This window comes from Sinohyriopsis cumingii, chromosome 1, assembly GCF_028554795.1.
Source record: "Sinohyriopsis cumingii isolate HCF-2022 chromosome 1, ASM2855479v2, whole genome shotgun sequence".
NCBI lineage: Eukaryota > Metazoa > Mollusca > Bivalvia > Unionida > Unionidae > Sinohyriopsis > Sinohyriopsis cumingii.
This window is the reverse complement of record NC_142961.1, coordinates 7,753,363-7,776,694: the sequence shown is the minus strand read 5'-3', so window position 1 is coordinate 7,776,694 and position 23,332 is coordinate 7,753,363. Positions and strand designations below refer to the sequence as shown.

The 23,332-nt window shown below is 36.5% G+C and overlaps 1 protein-coding gene across 1 annotated transcript in view; it reads right to left on the bottom strand.

Moving 5' to 3' along the window:
- The window catches only part of LOC149806378 (lysine-specific demethylase RAD23B-like), a 42,182-nt gene extending 27,808 nt beyond the window's left edge, over positions 1-14,374 (bottom strand). The window contains exons 1-3 of the mRNA XM_089952364.1: positions 14,200-14,374; positions 6,287-6,368; positions 330-409 (exon numbers count right to left, since the gene is read on the bottom strand). Of these exons, the coding sequence (XP_089808490.1) occupies positions 330-409; positions 6,287-6,368; positions 14,200-14,265 (228 nt within the window). The 5' untranslated portion in view covers positions 14,266-14,374. The remainder of the gene's footprint in view (positions 1-329; positions 410-6,286; positions 6,369-14,199) is intronic.
- Between the last annotated feature and the right edge of the window lie 8,958 nt (positions 14,375-23,332).

Below are 23,332 nucleotides of genomic sequence, written 5' to 3'. Positions count from 1 at the left end.
TCACTAGTCAACCAGAAAAAAGCACTACAACTTAGAATTAAAAAGATACCAACTAATTATTAGTCAACCAGAAAAAAGCACAACTTAGAATTAAAAAGGTTTCTTTCAGTTTTCATTCCAAACATCTCATCAGCATAAGTGTACTTTTGATAAAAGCAATATGTCACTTTTGATTACAAGTTATTTAAATCATATTTAGTAAAGAACTGTGTACGTAATAATGAGATCTATTTGCAAACTCTGAAATATCATCTAGAAAGGTCATTTATGATGTATTTTTACTTTTTAAAATAATAGTGTATACATAATATCTTCCTTCTTAAACTTACCTTAGAAACCATTACAACAACAAAATTCTTTTCCTCAATCTTGTAATCAATGATCTTTTTTTCATTGTCCAAAATTTTGCCTGTAATATAAAGCACAACATGTGTCAGCAAATTGCATAAGACAGCGCAGATTTTTTTAAATAAGCAGCACATTCCCATATTTTATGTAAATAAATCAACAATAAATGCATAATAATGCAACGAGTTTAGTTCCAAGTACTGTGTCCAAAGGTACCATGTAGCCCCACTGCCATTAGCACAGTAAATTTATAAAATCTTTACTGCACATCAGCTTGGAGTCTGAACTGATCAAGTGAAGTGAGTTCACCCAAAATACAACTGGGGCCGCTAGATTGTATGTAGGATTCGCATGCCTTTTAACTTTTCTTTTATTCCAACTCCTTTATTTGATTCAAAAGACATAATTAACATGATAATACAAAGGAGGCCAGCTTTTAATTCAGTGCAACAATACAACAAATACTTCCACAAGTATTGTTGCGCTAAATAAAATGCAGGCCTCCTTTTCTATTATCACATTAATTACATCTTTTGAATCAAAGGAGGTGGAATACACAAAAAAGTTAAAATGCATACAAATCCTACATGTTAAGAACCAGCAGCCCCGGTCATATTTCAGTAACTCATTTCAGTCGATCAATCGAACACAGTTATGAATGTTATTGTGTACGTAATCTAATTAAATTATTTTAAATTAACCTACTCAATCAAAACTGTGATTAAAGATAGCAAGGCAACCAAGCAAAACAAGTACTTCATAAAATAAAGAGCTTAGTTTCACAGACACAGACCATTGTGGGGAAAGCGGGTTTCAAAGAATGCCTAAATTCGCATGTAGAGATATCCTCAAGGATGATAAGTTTCACAGTTACTGCAATAATCATGGCATCAATATTTTACTAATTGAACAATTCAAAAATGAGTTTCGACGTAGAAGATTGTCTCTTGAAATGTTGTGTATTTTTAATAAATAGGAATCTTGTTTGGTAGTATACCAACAGTTAGTCTAGATCCCTGCTTCGTAGGCTCCTTGTTTCACAAAATACTATAATACACCACTGGTTGTTGAAACCAGTTGGAATCACGTTTTTGATCTTTCAGATGTCAGACATTTTGAAAATACAGATGAATGAACAGTCCCATCAGAAAAAGCACTTTAATTACAATTATTCTTGATAAAATGTGACCCTGCTATACTGTGCTCCGTTATAACGCGAATTCGTATATATAATGCGGTCATGGCATGGCTCCCGAAATTTCGTATACATGTGCACAAAAAAATTCTTAAAAAGTAAGAAAACAACATAAAAAGTTGCTTATCATTTTGGGGAACAGATCACGTAAGAATAATACGAGACGATTGTGACTTGGCTCCTGAAATTTTATATAAATCTTTCTCATACACGAAAAAGTTTTTTTTTTCTTCTTAAAAGTAAGAAGAAGAAAAAACGCATAAAAAGTTTATTCTGGGATCGCGCAAGTCTTTGCCAATGTCGCAAACTTGGATTGTTTTTCCTTATTGGCTCCAAAACATACAATGTGGCTTTTCTTTTTTTTGTTGGCTGTTTAAACTTTTATATACAACCATTGGTTTGGAGTGCAGAAATTCAGAGGCCCCATGAAAGGAAGCCACAAACTGGATATAAAATGCACTGAAATTTATCTATTGTTACATAAATAAATTCTTCGTCCATAATCCGCTTATCATGAGTTCTGTATGTTGTGAAATATCTGATTTTTTGTTGTTGACATTTCTGGTAACAGAGATCAAACGGACGAGGCATTGTCTCGTAATCTATCTTTCATTGGATTTTTGGCCACTTGCTAGTAATTAATATATTTACAAAGACTGACATTTGTATGTGGATGGTAAGTAAAATTCCTCTTCGTTTCACTCAGAATTAAATTCTTCAGAACGCTCACGTTTTCTGAAATAATCCGCCATCAGAACACCTGCGTCTCTATCGTCTGTTGACCCTTTGTTAATTTTCAGACACATGCGTGGAAGGTAGCATCATGCTGCTACCACAAATGTAAAAATTTTTTAAAAAAAATTACATCTTACTTATTGGTTTATTCAGTAGGCATGGAGGGACAGTAACTAGAATAGTCTAAACGACAGCCAATTCCTTTGTAAAAATGTACCCAGATAAAATAGTTTGCTGAAATTTCAAAGGAAACAGATTATCTTTAAAGCACCCACTGTTATGAAAACATGCTCAGCAAATGGAAAAAATACCAGTCTCAATCACGCAATACAATTATTTGATGTTGCCGCCACAATAAGAAATGGGCATTCGTTTGGTTCTCCAAAGCTGTCCTTTAGCGGTGACTTCAATAGCGCATGCACCCTTCATCAAAGAAAGCCGACTACAATCTTTCAATAACAGCAAAGAACTTTTCTTCAAAGGAATTCAGTACCAAACTTAAATAAAAGTGATGGAATCTGATGGATTTTTGCATTTTCCAACATGACTGAACACGTTAACTGTGCTGTGAAAGTTTCCTTTTTGTAGGGAAAAAGTTTATGTCAATGGTGGCTTAAAACGCAATTTAACTTTTACCGACCAGGAATGTACTTTAAAGTAAATGTGCTTCGTCATTCGTTATGTGATTGTGCTATGTTTTTCCACTGAATTCAGACCAATATGACATGTTACAAAATTCATTAATCTTTTAAAGCTGTGTGTGCATATTTTCGATGGAATCACTTGTATTTTGGATTCAATGTATATGAAGTTCGCAGGTGAGTACACGGTGTTGATACTCTATTCATGCTATATATTAGACATTTATATATAAACAGGATTCACATATATGTACCAATTCATGGTTCTCTAAATAAAGTAAACTATTATATTATGTCTTCTCTGTTTTCACTATAGGTGTATTTCTCATTTAATATGCATCAATTCAAGATGGTAACTGTGCGGACGAATTACCAATTTACCGCCCGCATTTATTACATACACCCCAACACCCCCTCACATTTATTTTGTTTTGGGGGAGGGGTACATTTTCTTCAGCTAACTGACTTGGTTGCATATAACACAGTTCGGTATATAACACTGTCGGGTTTTATGGCTCCCAACTACCGTGCTATAGCGGGGTCACACTGTACCATTATAAAATGAGGATTCAGTCTTTAAACAGCCCAGTTCCAACCCCACACGTGCGGTTCTCTGAATGTCTTGCAGATGTTTTGGAGGTCCCTCAGTAACTCGTGCTCTCGCTTACAGTGTGGTCTTTTTTTTATGTGCGCAGGTTATCGAGGGAGAGGTGTATATGACTTCTTATTTAAAATTGATAATTTGAAAATGATTTAATTTCCAGTTGCTATCTACCGTTTTCAACCATAAATCTAGTGATATATTGTTTCAGTTACCAATTTTGATTGCGATTTGCATAAAGTTCAAAATTGGGACTGATTTTTTGAGTATTTTCTGGTTTTAAAAAATGTGATCCATGCCTGACCTGCATTTTAAGCAGGTTTGCAAGTTATCAGGGCTAGTTATCGATGGAGTGGTGTATTACAGTATATTGTGAATTGGATCATTCAGAACTACTATTTTAAAAATGGTAATTGAATTCATGGATTTATCATATAAATAGGTTTGAAATGTCAAGCATTATGGATTTTAATGAATTTAGTCAGGGCAAATTGTAAGTTGTCAATTTATTTGTGACATATTCCATTCAATAATATAATTGTAGTTAACACAGGTTTTGTCTCCGTCAATCCATTTATCATTCCAAACTCCAACTCTTATTCACTGATGACAAGTCACCCCTTCAGACACATCTTACTTGCAAAATACACCCAAAGTTAAAGAAGGATCAAAGACAAATTGGCTTTATGTAGCCATAAAACAGGAAGGTTTTTTTTTTTACTCATAACTGAGTATATATGGTACTTTATATTAATAAAGCAAAACAGTTTGGTCACAGTGACCTTTATTGATTGTAAGGTTGTAGTACTAATAGCGAGGCATCCAGTATAAATAGCACCCAATTTATAAACTTTAAGCAAAAAATGTCAACAAAGTCAGTGAAGCATGAAATAAATATCACTGAGAAATATTTTTACAAATATGAATGCAGTACTTACTTAAATGCATCCCCTAAAAAAAAATCATGATTCTAAGTACAAGTTGTGCAACATAACGCAAACATTCAGGGATTTACAAATCCACATGCCAGGCACCCTGGACAAGATCAAATTTGATTCAGGAATGGTCAGGTTTGCAAGGCACTTCCACACAGGTAAGTTCAAAAAATTGTGAGAGGGATACAAGGTACAAACAATTTTATTTAACATCAGTGGTCTGGGTAAAATATATAAAACACAAGCTCTGTGTGAGCTATTTTAGCAACAGTTTCTTTCATCTAATGTAAGTGTCATTTCCATCTTGTAGTCAATGCCAATCTTGCAAAGTGCCGCATGTTCTCAAGCAGATGCGACAAGGTGAATATTTGCTACTGAAAACATGTTTTGACAAATAATAAATATTTATATTTTAACTTATTAGTTACGTTTTAATTGTAATATTCGTATGTATATGGATTTCACCAATTTTCAGGTCTAAAGTTTGCCTGGGGCAGGTTGTCCAATTACCAAATCTAAACAATCAGCTTTTCAAAAAATTGCTTGATGAATGTTGCTAATTTTATGGTGAGTAGGTATTAGATGTTAACAATACAACATGTAAGGTTTCTCTGAAAGGTGTGTTTGGAAATAAAAGGCAATTCTCCCTAACGATCCACTACCTGGAAATTTACGTTCAAAGCATGATTGCTGCTATGAAAATGTAGCATCCACAAGCAGTATGTATGATCTGTTGTTTACATGAAAATAAGACGAAACCAATACATCCTTAAGACTTGGCAAACATCTAATTGGACAAAAAGAATGTTTTCACATCATTCCTAACAGTCAGGCTGTCAAATAAGTTGACACATGTCGCTGATTTCAAGGTGACTAGATAAATGTAAGCAAATGGATAAAACAAGCAGTCACAAACCCTTCACAGATCTGTCAGTTATGAGTAGAAACAAATCATTAGAAGCAGTAAAGCAAGCATTCTCTCATAAAAATCAATTTCCAAACCCTTTTCTACCTATTCATTTATTTATATACATGTACACAGATGGCATTGCTCTTTTTAACTATACTGGCATTCTAAATGTTTCTAATCTAAATATCAACATTATTTTAAGATATCTTTTGATAACACTTATTATTATTATTATTATTATTATTATTATTATTATATAGTTTTAAGTTGCCAACAAAGATAAAAAGACAACAAAGGTTTAACTAAATGTCACACAATTTATTTAAAATACATCATACTTTATTTTATTCTTTTACTCATGTTGGGATATTATGTTTGGGGCAAGCTATAATTTTCTAAGGGCAAGTTCAATTTTAACTGGTCAGCTTGTACTGGGCAAACTGATATGATTTGGATTTTCAATGTAGCTTTAACAATTTTTTCAGTTATATCGCTACCATGTCTGCAATGTGGCAGTTTATAGTGATGTCTAGCACTGGGGCATCATGCTGCAGACATGTAGCATGATGTCCCACCCAGTCACATTATCCTGACACCAGACCGACCAGTCCTAACACTAACCTCTTAATGTTGAGCGCCAAACGAGGCAGCTGTAAGTACCATTTTTGAAAGTCTTTGGTATGACTTGGCCGGGGATCGAACCCATGACCTCCTGCATCCAAGGTGGATGCTCTAACCACTATACCACCATAGCGGTCCTGGGCAAACTGAAATAAAATTTGTAAATCACTGCAGCATGCACATCTGGATGGACAGGATAATAGGTTCTCTGCCTTTTCTTTAAAAAGCAAGGGGACACAAAATGTTTTTAAACAATTAAAATGTTGCTTTTATAGCATCTGATGTATTCAAATTGATAACCTGCATAGATAAGTTTCTGTCCATTGGCTGGAAAGTTATCTGCTCCCTTTTCTCTTTCTATCTTCTCTTTCAAATCTTTCACCTGGAAATTATAAAGCAAATATTTGCTAAATGACTAAATACTCTATTGTAAACTGCTATCTTCATCATTAGCCTTACCATTCTTTTGATCATCTGAAGAGTTATATTATCATGCAACTGTCTCAACATCTTTGCTAGCCAAGGTTCCGATATGATAATCCAATCTACACCTTGGCACACAAAGCAGATATTTTAGTACTTTGTGATAGCAACATCTATTGGATTTCATGAGTCGCCTCACTTAGTATGAAATGCCAACTAACTATTAATGTGCAACTGTGGTGCATTGTACATCAGCTGAAAATGGTGGAGGCAACTGACCTCAAAAGGATACTTGAAAGTATAGCATCAAAATTACGAATACGTACTAGAGGGAAGCCATTACAGGTGTTTTTGAGTAAAAGGTATTTGTACAAACAAGGACCTGCAGTGCAAAATTGTTTATTTATCAGTCCATTCAAGTTGTTTGCTCTCCTTGTTTCAATCATGCTGAACAACTTAATTTTGATAGGATGCGGCAGCAGGCCACTGCATCCAATGAAATTAACAGATCCGAAGAACAGAAATATCTGCTTGATATGCCAAGGTATAGATAGGGTTGTCATAGCAAAACCTTGGCTAGCGAAGATGGGAAAAAAAACAGATAACTAACAAAATGAACCACTCACAATGTTCTTCAAGCTAATGCAAAACTGGCAGTACAGCTCTATTTTTGAGAATTAAAAAAAATACAAATAATTATTGATGACCATAGAAGATCAAAGAAATTTGAATAAGTATCATTCTGTATCGATTATTCATCTATTTTTTTGAGATGTCTACCAAAATGACAAAACTATTAATACATTTGTGAATCCAGTTCTTTACAAATCCAACTGCCCAAGACCAAGTATAAGCTCAAGTTTGCAAGGTACTAGATCGTAGGCAAGTCTAAAAAAATTAGAGAGGTCATGTTCAGTTTATATTGTTTTTTGTTTTATACTCTATATCTCAACACAGCACATACTTCAGAACATTCAGTTTGCATTTATATATAACACATTCTTCAATTAAACAAATGTCCAGTTTCTTTCATCAATGGATCCTTTATTTCACATGGCATATTGCCAAAGTGTGTAATTCCCTATTGAAGCCAAGACCAGCTTTGAATTTTCTCACACTGACATGGTAATGTAAATATTATTTAAAGCAAGTTTTAACAAACAGATAATAAATATTCATATTTTTAATTCACAGTTACAGGGATGGTCCTGGCGTTTAAAAAGCTGTCGCCAAAAAAATCGCCAACCTCAATATTTTGTCGCCAATTTTCAAAAAGTGTCGCCAGAACAAGTAGTGTACATTTTTTTAAGTGTTAATTTAGTCTATTAATGTAACAGGCAATGAAAATTACAAAAGATGGGTTAGTTAATATTCTACTTACAACAAGCATTAACAAAATGTTACAAAGTGTTACATGAAGATCCGTCGCGATTTTAGGGCTGCCCACTTGTTGAATGCAGTTTCAAAGTCTAATTTTTCACATCTGTACATGCTGATTCTCATTAAATTCTCGAGAGATGAGATGCAGAGCTTATTTCTGATGTCAGTTTTTATGAGGTTCATCTTACTGAATCCACATTCACAGTCTACAGTGCTGACAGGTGTCACTAGTAGTCTCTCAGCAGCACACACAACCCCCATGGCTAACTTCACAAAGCTTGTAGTGAATTGCTTCCTAAATCCCAAGAATGATCACTGAATGCTGTATAAATTTTCTCGACAAACAAAATAGGATCTCCATTCCACCGAATGAAACTTACACGAGTCAACACCTGGCAATATTGGACCGTATATATAAGCATAAATTCACACCCAATTTAGGTATTCTTTCACTCCTGTATTTTGAGAAATAAATAATTATTATTAATTATGCAAAACTGTTGGTTTTTTTTTTGCTATTTTTTTGTTGCGGAGTTTAAGTCTCTGCAGCCGTAACACGGGATTGATGGCAAAAGGAAAAGATCAATGAGTAAAATGCTGCACTGGCGACAGATATAATTGTGATTGAGATTTTTTCCATTTGCTTTGTATTTATACACAGTAGTCGGTACTTCAAAGGTTATCAGTTTTCTATGAAGGTTCAACAAAACTATTGTATTGGTATATGTAAAAAAATAAAAAATAAAAATAACAGAAGGATTAGCCATTCAATTAATTGTATCTGTTCTATTCGCGTCTTCAGAAGTCGGTCAGTTGTAGGTATAGTTTGGTAGCATGATTGAATGTAACACAGCATACAGTACTCAGCCCAGATGTCAGCATAAGCAGATTATGATGTAACAATGCACTGTAAAGATGGGTTTGTCAATACGAACAAAGAATCGTTTGTGTAACAGATTGATTCCAATGCATTGCTTAGTCAAGTTTGTGGCTTCCTTTCATTCTCCCTTTTAATTTATCCAGTCCAAATCCATGATTGTATGTACAGATTAAATAATCAAAAAGTCTGTCACCAAAAAAATCGCCAGATGGGATATTTTTGTCGCCAATAAGGAAAAAAAATCGCAATTTGCGACATTGGCGAAGCCCAGGACGATCCCTGCAGTTATATTTTATTTATAATATTTGTACATATATAGTATTCAACAACTGTCAAGTTCTAATCTAGCCAAGAGCAGTCTATGACCTCTGACTGTGTTGAGGATTGCAAACTGTAAGCAACCAATGTGTTGGAGACTATATTGATGCCTATTTCCATTTCCAGGTGACTATGTGATAATTAATTTTACACCCACCAGTGGAGTTTATCTGAGCTCTATGTGATTATTACACATGCTATGTAATTTAAATGGATACAAATAAGTGTTCTCAAATCGATCTCAAAATTCAGCTTGTCAAATTTTGTTTAGATGCATGTTGCTGATTTTAAGGGGAAAACGGGATGAAAAGAAAGCAGAAGTGAACATGTGGATAATACACAACATTCTCCAGGAAAAAAAGAATAACAAAAAGTGAATTCACCAATACTGTAATATGTCAGAAGAACCTAACTTTACATTGTTTTCTTACAGGATGGACACTTAAATCTCATGAAAGAAGAAATGTAGATACAGAAAAATGCTATATCTTAAAAACATGATTAACATTGTCAAGACATTTTAGTTCATGTCAGTTTAATTTTCCACATTAAGGTCTTTTACCTAAACATCTCTTGGCATCTTAATAATCATGCCTTTGCCAAAACCCTTATTTACTATCCATTTGTCTGCCTATAAACATGTCTTTGCTCTCCTAACTATACATGCATTCTAACCCCTCCTTTTTCCTCATCTATCTACAGATATACATACACAATAACTCCACCCAAATAATCTCAGGAGCATAGTGGCTTGCTGATTAGTTGCATCTTCTATGATAATCCAATGAAATCTGAGACTAATTCTATGTTATCATTGACTATACCTAACTGTAAGCAGGAAAAAGAGCAATAACCTACAATAACTGCAGGAGAACATTGATATTTCATATATGTGCATTTATGATGACCATAATATGTACCATGTTTCAGATAAATCCATCAAAAATAGGACTACTTCCATCTACAAGATTCTATGATACACTGCATTCATTTACAAGACAAAAACAGCGATAACTACAACAAAACTTATAGGAGCAAACTGATATGTCAATATGTGAAAGATGATGACCATAATACTTCCCATGCTTCATAGCATAGCTGCCAACCCCCGAATACAAAAATACCGATTTTCTGGAACAAACACTGATTTTTAAAATTTTAATGCATATGTAACTATTTACAACATGTACAACCATCAGTAAAGTAGGACGGTGCTTTACATAATTATTTAATATCAAAAATGCATATGTTGTACCATGTTCCATTCGGGTGCCCATTCAGAAGGTGCACGAGAGCAACACACTCAGACACAGGCTGTTTATAGTAGCCTTTTCCAGACCTTATCTTGTTTCCAATCATTATCGATCTGAATGTATCAGCTTTCACTGATGATCTAAAAAAATTCTCTGTGACTTTCTTATTGAACTGTTTGCGTTCTAGCATACGAGTAATCCTTTGCACTTTTACTGTCTGGAAAACTTGTGCAAAATAAATCACCAGCAACACTAGTAACTGAAAGAGGAAGGTTAATTTTCAAAAGAAATTTAATAAACCAAATTTCGATCGAATTACATCAAGGTTCTCTCTGGTAGTAATATACATCTTAAGTTCAGGCTGAGTTGTGTATGATGAAGCAGCAAGCTGATGTTTATTGGCTTTTTCGTGCTCTTTATTTCATGGGTGCCTCCATGCCCAATAGCGAAATCATATTACACAATTTGCAAAACGCAGATTTTGCCAGACACTATATTCAGCTGCATGTCAGAATGGCCAAAAACGTTTACAAAAAAATGAAAGCAAACTGATTTGTTGAGTGATGTCCAGGTACTGTGTTAGCAGTGGATGATCTGTATGACTCCATGATCATGTTTGCATGTTTGATGTTAAGTCTAATGAACTAACAGTTAATGATGTTTCAAGAAACTGTAATTTTATTTCCTTATTGGTGGCAAAATATACCAACTGCCAATTATTTTTATTCGCGTCATTGTTGGCTGTTTAAACTTGTATATACAACCATTGGTTTGGAGTGGAGAAATTCAGAGGCCCCATGAAAGGAAGCCAAAAGCTTTATATAAAATGCACTGAAATGTATCTATTGTTACATAAACAAATTATTTGTCCATGTTGACAAACCATCTTAACAGTACATTGTTATATCATAATCCGCTTATGCTCAAATCAAGCACGCGTACTTTACGTTGTGAGATATCCACATTTTTTGTTGTTGACATTTCTGGTAGCAGAGATCAACCAGACGTGGCATTATCTCTTAATCTATATTTCTGCAGATTTTCAGCAACTCGCTAATAATTAATATGTTTACATAGATTGACATTTGTATGTGGATGGTAATTAAATTCCTCATCTTTTCACTCAGAATTAAATCCTTAGAACACACACATTTTCTGTAGTAATCCCTGTCATTGGACCAGAACCCCTGCTTATCTATCATCCGCTGACCCTTTGTTAAATTTCTGACGCATGCAAGGAAGGCAGCACTACAAATGTCAAAAAACAAATAGACAACATCTTACTTGCTGGTCTATTCAATAGGCAGGGAGGAACAGTAACTACAATCAACCAAATAACAGCCAATTCCTTTTTTTAAAAATGTACCCAGACAAAATAGTTTGCTGAAATTTCAATGAAAACAAATTACCTTTGAAGCACCGATTGCTATGAAAATATACTAAAATATACTAAGCAAATGAGAAGAAAAAAATCAGTCTCAATCATGCAATACAATTATTTGATGTTGCTGTCACAATAAAAAAAAGGAGCATGTTTAATTCTCCAAAGCTGTCCTTTAGCAACTTCAATAATGCATGCACACTTCAAAGAAAGCCGATTACAATCTTCAATAATAACAAAGAACCCTTTTTACAAAGGAGGTCAGTACCAAACGTAAATAAAAGCAATGGAATCTGATGGATTTTTCATTTTCCAACGTGACTGGAACATATTTACTGTGCCATGAAAGTTTCCTTTCTGCAGGGAGAAAGTTTATGCTTACGAATGACATACTGAAAAGTAAATGTGCTTCATCATCCGTTATGTGATTGTGCTATGTTTTTCCAATGAATTCAGACCTATATGACCTGTGACAAAATTACTGAATATTCTAACTCTGTGTGTGCATATTTTCGATGGAATTACTTGTATTGTGGATTCAATGTATGTGATGAGATTCACGGGCGAGTACATGGTATTGATACTCTCATGCTACATATTATACAGAAACAGTATACATGTATATGTACCAAACCATGGTTCTCTAAATAAAGTACAATTATATATATGCCTTGTTTTCACTACATGTGTATTTCTTTTTTAATATGCATCAATTTAAGATGGTAACTGTGCCAATGAAGCATATCTTTTTGTGCCCGCATTAATTACCTATACCCCCCAAGGCTTTTATGGGGTACATGCATAATCTTCTTCAGTTAACTGATCTGGCTGCTTATAACATGGTTCGGTCTATCACATGGTCAGGTTCTCGGGCTCCCAAATACCATGTTATAGCGGGGTCACAATGTACTTGTACATTTCTACTAATACTAATACTACTAATAAAACAATGCATGTTGTTACCTACTTGCAACAACAACAACAGAAAATACACCCCTGCCAATTATAATAAAACGGTGAAAGTGAGTAATAATAAGCTCCTTTGGATCAAATAAATAATATGGAGGGATTCCACGGATGGATTAACTTATTGTCGTATCTTTAAGGAATACAAGACAATTTTCTCATGCTACTTCCTGACATAGGCATTATTGCGCCCGCTTACTATGCAAGTGAAATCCTGCTGAATGGAATACTGTCCTCTCATTGATTAAAAGAAAATGGTGTGCTGCATTTATTTATAACTTATTTTTAGTTGACCAATGAGAAGGCTGTATTCCATTCAGCATGTTGTTCTTGCATATTAAGCAGGTGTGAACATGGCCATGTCGAGCAGTAGTGTGGGAAAATGGTCTAGCATTCCTTACGGTAGTAAGCCAAACTTTTGACATTCATAATGAGTCAAACGCCCAAGCTAAACATTGATACCAAATTTATTATGCTATGCGAATTATAGTCCAACAACATAAGACACATCACCCGATAATTTTGTTCTGGGGGTTGATGGATCTTACTGCCTAACTAACGGTAGCATGTTTTGATGAAGACTAACAGTGTAATGAAAGTCAAATTATCAGGAATATCACACAACCAATAACAACGCTTTTCTACAAAGTAAAGTTATGTTTTTACCAGACTTTACCAACCCTGATGTCTTTTCTTTAATAAATTCAAATTCTCACAAAACAAATGGACCTGTTTTCAAGTTTCATTGGCCTACATTTCAGTTGGCTGGAAAGCAATGAAAGTCGGGAATGCCAAAATCAGGTTAAGTTGGAATATTATTCTTTAACGAAATGAATAAAAATATATTATGCCTAATGACTGTAAGCAATGTTTCATTTCATTCAAGAAACATATCCCCAACATGAACCTACTTAAACATACTTCAGCACACCTCGACTACCATCACATTGCAACAAATTTAAATGTATGTCAACAGAACATGAAAATGCATCCATTTGCTAGTGTCATATTTTCATTCCACCAGGATAAAGACAGCACAGTAAGTATATTAATTACACATAAATTAGTGGAAGAGTGTCGATATAGGCGGGCAAGTGTGAGATATTCCTGAAACTTTTACTACACATTCCGTTATCAACCGACATCAGAACAGGCTACACAAGGCCGTTATTTGGATAGTAAGACATAGCACTAAAACAAAAACAACATGTGCTAGTCTTACATTGTAGGCCTATGCAAATTGTTGCTTGAAATATCAGCATTGATTCTTAAATAGGTTTTGCACGAAAGGAGAGAAGTGTCCTCCCATGTTTTATTTTACACTATATGTATGACTGACAGTTAAATTGTACGCAAATATTCGAGCCCCTGTGCGCCTGTGCTACACAAAATTATTCTTTGAGCATCGATCTATATATATATATATATATATATATATATATATATATATATATATATATATACACACACACACACAATGTAATTTCATATGAAACTGATGTCAAACATAAACATCATATGATGCCTCGAGCCACCCACCCATCCCCGGCAGTTTGAACAGTGAAACTTCACGATGTAGTTAAACCAAAAGAATTCAGCATAGAATACAAACCAAATTTTCCGGTTCAACCTCAATTTTAAATGTCTGCTGTTGCAGCGTCTTTATTGTGATAATCATTTCCAAAGTCTGTACAGCGTAAACTATTGAACACGACGCAGTTCTACGACTTATTTTAATCTAGCCGAGTAATGCTTCATCCGCCATTTGATGACGTCATGAACCCAATATGTTCCCATTTCATAAACCTGTATACATTATTCAAAATCATTTCAATTACATTTTGTAATAAAATAGTCAAAATAATCCAAAATATAGAAATAAAATATATTGCCCATATATTTTAGAATATGCAACTAGCCTGGTACTCTGGCTTTCCATCATGCTCCTAACATGATGTGTTTCGTATGACTAAAATTTGTAACCCAAACAAGACACATAGTACTGATGACCCGGACGAACCAGATCGCAATATTAAAAGTTTGTATTATTTCTAGAAAGATATTCAAGTAGAAACAGTAATTTAAATACATGTATTTTTCTAAATAAATTTTGTCTAGTTCATGTTTTGCAGCTAATATTTTAAGTTGGGACTAATTTTTAAAGGACAAGTTCAATTTTGGATAGTTTTTATTCCGAAAAAGACAGGCCTAGTGGATAGTTTCATTACTAGACTACTAGGCCCATAACGAACTCGGTCTACCCAAATCGGCCCATAACGTACTCTGCCCATATCAACTCGGTCCAAATAACGAACTCGGCCCATTACGTACTCAGCCCATTATATGTTCAGTCAGCCTTATGGTCCACGATTTATATAATGGTAATGTGCATGCAATGTTCTTTGTTGAACGGCCATTTAAGTTTCTCTAGTCTATGCACGTTTCTTTCAACGGTAAGTTATTCTGCAACAGAAATACAGTGGAAAAAGTTATAATCACAGATTAATTAAATTTTATACTGCATAAATGGCATTGGGATAGAAAAAAAACCCCACAAACACCGATAATTCTGTACAGCTAGTTTCGCATTTACCGTATGCTTCTTCAGGCACAAAATGCTTTGAAAGAAACGAATGACATCTTTATATTTTAAAATAACAAATACACCATTGACGTAACGTCATAAATAATATGTATCATCATAAAAATTATCGTCGTCATTATCATCATCATCATCATCATCATCATCATCATCATCAATCCCGTAACCCAAGATAACGTTGGGGCACCACAATTGACTTTGCAACCAATTCTCTCCATCTTTCCATGTTCTCTACTGTCATTTGGGAATCTCCAAACCCCATACCTGTCCGCTCTTTAATATTGTCTTCACACCTCTTTTTCTGTCTGCCTCTTCTTCTGCACCCCTGCACTGTGCGTTGCAAGATTGTTTTTGCCAATCCAGATGATCTTAAGACATGACCATACCACTTCATGTCTTCTACGTAAAAACAATTGTGGATTGGAATAATCTGAGTGACAGTGTTGTGTGCGCACAAAACAATACTGCTTTCTAGTTGGCTCTCTCTTCCGGTGCAAATTTATGCCGTAACTGGCCCCATACTGTATACATTCCGACTCAGATTCATACTGCAGTTTGCGGGTTTTCTTTCCACAGTGGCCAAGAGGTCTTTATGGGGTCTGATGGCTCGTTGGTTTCTTCTGTGGACCTCTTTGCTGGTTACATGGTCAATCTATGAGATGCCCAAGATCTTGCGGTAGCATCTCATTTTGAAGGTTTGAATCCTTCTTTGTAGATCTGATGTGAACGTCCATGTTTCACAAGTATACAGAAAGATGGATATGACAATCCAGCGCATCAGCTTTATTTTGGAACCAAGAGCAATGTTGGTAACTTTCCATTTTGCTCTCAACCTTGTTATTGCTGCTGTTGTCTGGGCAATGCTGCAAAGTAGTTCTGGTTTGGAGCCCTCGTCAGTGATAATTGATCCCAAGTACTCGAAGCTTGAGATTGTTTCCAACTTCTGTTCGCAGACCTTTATTTCTGCACTGATGCAATTGGTGTTGTTTGTCATCAGGTTTTTTTTTTCTTCTCGGCGCTAATCTTCATACCGTATGCTGTGAAGGATCTCTCGAAGTGCTAAACCAAGTCAGCCAGTTCGTTTTCATCTCCTGCTAAACCATCAATATCATCTGCAATGCAAAGATTCGTGATTGTTAGTAGTAAGGTGGGGTACATTAGCGACAATGGGAATTAGCATTACAGAGACCCCTGGGTCAGATTAGCGACAATGGAAATTTAACATGGCGAAAAATCGTGGGTCAGATTAGCGACAAGGGAAATTAACATGGGAATAAATCGTGGGTCACTCTAGCGACAAGGGGAATTTAACATGGAACTATAGTGTGGGTCTGTCTAGCGACAAGGGGAAATTAACATGGGGAATAGAGTTTGGGCTTGTCTAGGGACAAGGGGAATTGAACATGGGAATAGAGTTTGGGCTTGTCTAGGGACAAGGGGAATTGAACATGGGGAATAGAGTTTGGGTCTGTCTAGGGACAAGGGGAATTGAACATATGGAAATTGAACATGGTGGGTCTGTATAGCGTCAAGGGGAATTGAACATGGTGGGATTGTCTAGGGACAATGATGGTAGAGGGTCAAACATAACAGAGACAGAAACATACATACACTAGTACAAGCGTGAGATTTATATATAAAGCATTACCAAGACCTGAAATCTTGCTGGGGTGTTCAAAAATTTGCATAATTGTAATGATGCTATAAATAGCTATAATCAAGGAAATGCTCAACGACAAAATGGATGTGACTAAAAGTAACGCTAAAATGACGAAATTGTCCCAGAATTTAAAGGAAAATAAACATATCCCCGAAAATTAAGTTACAATGGTTTAGACTAAAATGGATAAAATTAGTAACTACTTACAATATCAACTTCTGTGACGATCGTGAATAAATACCTATGTATCTATAATCAGCTGAAATTCCTATGAAATCCCACTATCTATTTATAGCTCCAACTTGTGGGTTTTTCCTTTGGAAAATCCCACTATCTTTTTATAGCCTCAGCTTGAGTGACGTTCCTGTTTATGAATTCTAGTATATATGTATAGCTACAAAATGTGGAAATCCCCAAGTCGATATTTATAGTCTCAAAATTTCCAGCGTCAGTGACGTCACTGTACTGAACACTAGGGGATAAATGTCAACAGTGTTGCAAGTGGCTGACCTGAATACACGCTACTGCAGGTAGGTAGGTAGAGTGTATCTGATAGGGATAAAATGAGTTTTTATAGGGACAAACAGAGACCAATACGCACACACACACACACAACGTACGCGCGCAGACATACGCGCACACACACACACACACACACAGAGGGAAGAGGAAAAAACAAACCCCAAATATACTATCAATACAGAAGGGAAATAACACAAACCCCAAATAAACTATCAACACAAACGTACGCGAACGCATACAAACCCCAAATATACTATTCACACAACGTCGCTAACGCATACAAACCCCAAATATGCTATCCACACTCGGGAGGAAGAAGAAAAAACAACCAAATATACGATCTACACAACGTACGCGAACACACACACACACACACACACACACACACACACACAGAGGGAAGAGGAAAAAACAAACCCCAAATATACTATCAACACAGAAGGGAGATAATACAAACCCCAAATAAACTATCCACACAAACGTACGCGAACGCATACAAACCCCAAATATGCTATCCACACTCGGGAGGAAGAAGAAAAAAACAACCAAATATACGATCTACACAACGTACGCGAACAAACACACACACACACACAGAGGGAAGAGTCAAAAACAAACCCCAAATATACTATCAACACAGAAGGGAGATAATACAAACCCCAAATAAACTATCCACACAAACGTACGCGAACGCATACAAACCCCAAATATACTATTCACACAACGTCGCTAACGCATACAAACCCCAAATATGCTATCCACACTCGGGAGGAAGAAGAAAAAAACAACCAAATATACGATCTACACAACGTACGCGAACAAACACACACACACACATACACACACACACACACACAGAGGGAAGAGGCAAAAACAAACCCCAAATATACTATCAGCACAGAAGGGAGATAATACAAACCCCAAATAAACTATCCACACAAACGTACGCGAACGCATACAAACCCCAAATATACTATTCACACAACGTCGCTAACGCATACAAACCCCAAATATGCTATCCACACTCGGGAGGAAGAAGAAAAACAACCAAATATACGATCTACACAACGTACGCGAACACACACACACACACACACACACACGCACACACAGAGGGAAGAGGAGAAAACAAACCCCAAATATACTATCAACACAGAAGGGAGATAATACAAACCCCAAATAAACTATCCACACAAACGTACGCGAACGCATACAAACCCCAAATATGCTATCCACACTCGGGAGGAAGAAGAAAAAAACAACCAAATATACGATCTACACAACGTACGCGAACAAACACACACACATACATACACACACACACAGAGGGAAGAGTCAAAAACAAACCCGAAATATACTATCAACACAGAAGGGAGATAATACAAACCCCAAATAAACTATCCACACAAACGTACGCGAACGCATACAAACCCCAAATATACTATTCACACAACGTCGCTAACGCATACAAACCCCAAATATGCTATCCACACTCGGGAGGAAGAAGAAAAAAACAACCAAATATACGATCAACACAACGTACGCGAACAAACACACACACACACATACACACACACACACACAGAGGGAAGAGGCAAAAACAAACCCCAAATATACTATCAGCACAGAAGGGAGATAATACAAACCCCAAATAAACTATCCACACAAACGTACGCGAACGCATACAAACCCCAAATATACTATTCACACAACGTCGCTAACGCATACAAACCCCAAATATGCTATCCACACTCGGAAGGAAGAAGAAAAACAACCAAATATACGATCTACACAACGTACGCGAACACACACACACACACACACACACACACGCACACACAGAGTGAAGAGGAAAAAACAACCCCCAAATATACTATCAGCACAGAAGGGAGATAATACAAACCCCAAATAAACTATCCACACAAACGTACGCGAACGCATACTAACCCCAAATATGCTATCCACACTCGGGAGGAAGAAGAAAAAAACAACCAAATATACGATCTACACAACGTACGCGAACATACACACACACACACACACACACACATACACACACACAGAGGGAAGAGTCAAAAACAAACCCCAAATATACTATCAGCACAGAAGGGAGATAATACAAACCCCAAATAAACTATCCACACAAACGTACGCGAACGCATACAAACCCCAAATATACTATCAACACAGAGTGAAGAAGAAAAAGTTTTTTGAAAGCACCTAAGCCCTCACCTGCAATGACCAACTCTGCCAAACACCTACACCCCACCCCCACTCCCAACACTACAAAACCCATTTAACCCGTTATTTTATGGCATCAGTGTGTGATTTAGGAAACATCAAGACACAAAATGATGGATGAATAGACTGACTATTGTTTACCGACTTGCATGCCTAAAGAGCGTGCGTGAAGGAAAACATCCTTCCATTTCAATTCTAACTAAAACATGATCCAGAGGGATAGAGAGAGGTGAAAGAGCACAATTTCATAAAGTGTGAGTAAAAACAAAACACGCCATCCTTATTATACAATTGCAGGTGAGGGCTTAGGTGCTTTCAAAAAACTTTTTCTTCTTCACTCTGTGTTGATAGTATATTTGGGGTTTGTATGCGTTCGCGTACGTTTGTGTGGATAGTTTATTTGGGGTTTGTATTATCTCCCTTCTGTGCTGATAGTATATTTGGGGTTTGTTTTTGCCTCTTCCCTCTGTGTGTGTGTGTGTGTGTATGTGTGTGTGTGTGTTTGTTCGCGTACGTTGTGTAGATCGTATATTTGGTTGTTTTTTTCTTCTTCCTCCCGAGTGTGGATAGCATATTTGGGGTTTGTATGCGTTAGCGACGTTGTGTGAATAGTATATTTGGGGTTTGTATGCGTTCGCGTACGTTTGTGTGGATAGTTTATTTGGGGTTTGTATTATCTCCCTTCTGTGTTGATAGTATATTTCGGGTTTGTTTCTGACTCTTCCCTCTGTGTGTGTGTATGTGTGTGTGTGTGTGTATGTTCGCGTACGTTGTGTAGATCGTATATTTGGTTGTTTTTTTCTTCTTCCTCCCGAGTGTGGATAGCATATTTGGGGTTAGTATGCGTTCGCGTACGTTTGTGTGGATAGTTTATTTGGGGTTTGTATTATCTCCCTTCTGTGTTGATAGTATATTTGGGGTTTGTATGCGTTCGCGTACGTTTGTGTGGATAGTTTATTTGGGGTTTGTATTATCTCCCTTCTGTGTTGATAGTATATTTGGGGTTTGTATGCGTTCGCGTACGTTTGTGTGGATAGTTTATTTGGGGTTTGTATTATCTCCCTTCTGTGTTGATAGTATATTTGGGGTTTGTTTTTGCCTCTTCCCTCTGTGTGTGTGTGTGTGTATGTGTGTGTGTGTGTTTGTTCGCGTACGTTGTGTAGATCGTATATTTGGTTGTTTTTTTCTTCTTCCTCCCGAGTGTGGATAGCATATTTGGGGTTTGTATGCGTTAGCGACGTTGTGTGAATAGTATATTTGGGGTTTGTATGCGTTCGCGTACGTTTGTGTGGATAGTTTATTTGGGGTTTGTATTATCTCCCTTCTGTGTTGATAGTATATTTGGGGTTTGTTTCTGACTCTTCCCTCTGTGTGTGTGTATGTGTGTGTGTGTGTATGTTCGCGTACGTTGTGTAGATCGTATATTTGGTTGTTTTTTTCTTCTTCCTCCCGAGTGTGGATAGCATATTTGGGGTTAGTATGCGTTCGCGTACGTTTGTGTGGATAGTTTATTTGGGGTTTGTATTATCTCCCTTCTGTGTTGATAGTATATTTGGGGTTTGTATGCGTTCGCGTACGTTTGTGTGGATAGTTTATTTGGGGTTTGTATTATCTCCCTTCTGTGTTGATAGTATATTTGGGGTTTGTATGCGTTCGCGTACGTTTGTGTGGATAGTTTATTTGGGGTTTGTATTATCTCCCTTCTGTGTTGATAGTATATTTGGGGTTTGTTTTTTCCTCTTCCCTCTGTGTGTGCGTGTGTGTGTGTGTGTGTGTGTGTGTGTGTGTGTGTGTGTGTGTGTGTGTGTGTTCGCGTACGTTGTGTAGATCGTATATTTGGTTGTTTTTCTTCTTCCTCCCGAGTGTGGATAGCATATTTGGGGTTTGTATGCGTTAGCGACGTTGCGTGAATAGTATATTTGGGGTTTGTATGCGTTCGCGTACGTTTGTGTGGATAGTTTATTTGGGGTTTGTATTATCTCCCTTCTGTGTTGATAGTATATTTGGGGTTTGTATGCGTTCGCGTACGTTTGTGTGGATAGTTTATTTGGGGTTTGTATTATCTCCCTTCTGTGCTGATAGTATATTTGGGGTTTGTTTTTGCCTCTTCCCTCTGTGTGTGTGTATGTGTGTGTGTGTGTTTGTTCGCGTACGTTGTGTAGATCGTATATTTGGTTGTTTTTTTCTTCTTCCTCCCGAGTGTGGATAGCATATTTGGGGTTTGTATGCGTTAGCGACGTTGTGTGAGTAGTATATTTGGGGTTTGTATGCGTTCGCGTACGTTTGTGTGGATAGTTTATTTGGGGTTTGTATTATCTCCCTTCTGTGTTGATAGTATATTTCGGGTTTGTTTTTGACTCTTCCCTCTGTGTGTGTGTATGTGTGTGTGTGTGTTTGTTCGCGTACGTTGTGTAGATCGTATATTTGGTTGTTTTTTTCTTCTTCCTCCCGAGTGTGGATAGCATATTTGGGGTTTGTATGCGTTCGCGTACGTTTGTGTGGATAGTTTATTTGGGGTTTGTATTATCTCCCTTCTGTGTTGATAGTATATTTGGGGTTTGTTTTTTTCCTCTTCCCTCTGTGTGTGTGTGTGTGTGTGTGTGTGTTTGTGTGTGTGTGTGTGTGTGTGTGTGTTCGCGTACGTTGTGTAGATCGTATATTTGGTTGTTTTTTCTTCTTCCTCCCGAGTGTGGATAGCATATTTGGGGTTTGTATGCGTTAGCGACGTTGTGTGAATAGTATATTTGGGGTTTGTATGCGTTCGCGTACGTTTGTGTTGATAGTTTATTTGGGGTTTGTGTTATTTCCCTTCTGTATTGATAGTATATTTGGGGTTTGTTTTTTCCTCTTCCCTCTGTGTATGTGTGTGTGTGTGTGTGTGTGTGTGTGTGTGTGTGTGTGTGCGTATGTCTGCGCGCGTACGTGTGTGTGTGTGTGTGTGTGTGTGTGTGTGTGTGTGTATTGGTCTCTGTCCCTATAAAAACTCACTTTATCCCTATCAGATACACTCTACCTACCTACCTGCAGTAGCGTGTATTCAGGTCAGCCACTTGCAACACTGTTGACATTTATCCCCTAGTGTTCAGTACAGTGACGTCACTGACGCTGGAAATTTTGAGACTATAAATATCGACTTGGGGATTTCCACATTTTGTAGCTATACATATATACTAGAATTCATAAACAGGAACGTCACTCAAGCTGAGGCTATAAAAAGATAGTGGGATTTTCCAAAGGAAAAACCCACAGGTTGGAGCTATAAATAGATAGTGGGATTTCATAGGAATTTCAGCTGATTATAGATACATAGGTATTTATTCACGATCGTCACAGAAGTTGATATTGTAAGTAGTTGCTAATTTTATCCATTTTAGTCTAAACCATTGTAACTTAATTTTCGGGATATGTTTATTTTCCTTTAAATTCTGGGACAATTTCGTCATTTTAGCGTTACTTTTAGTCACATCCATTTTGTCGTTGAGCATTTCCTTGATTATAGCTATTTATAGCATCATTACAATTATGCAAATTTTTGAACACCCCAGCAAGATTTCAGGTCTTGGTAATGCTTTATATATAAATCTCACGCTTGTACTAGTGTATGTATGTTTCTGTCTCTGTTGTGTTTGACCCTCTACCATCATTGTCCCTAGACAATCCCACCATGTTCAATTCCCCTTGACGCTATACAGACCCACCATGTTCAATTTCCATATGTTC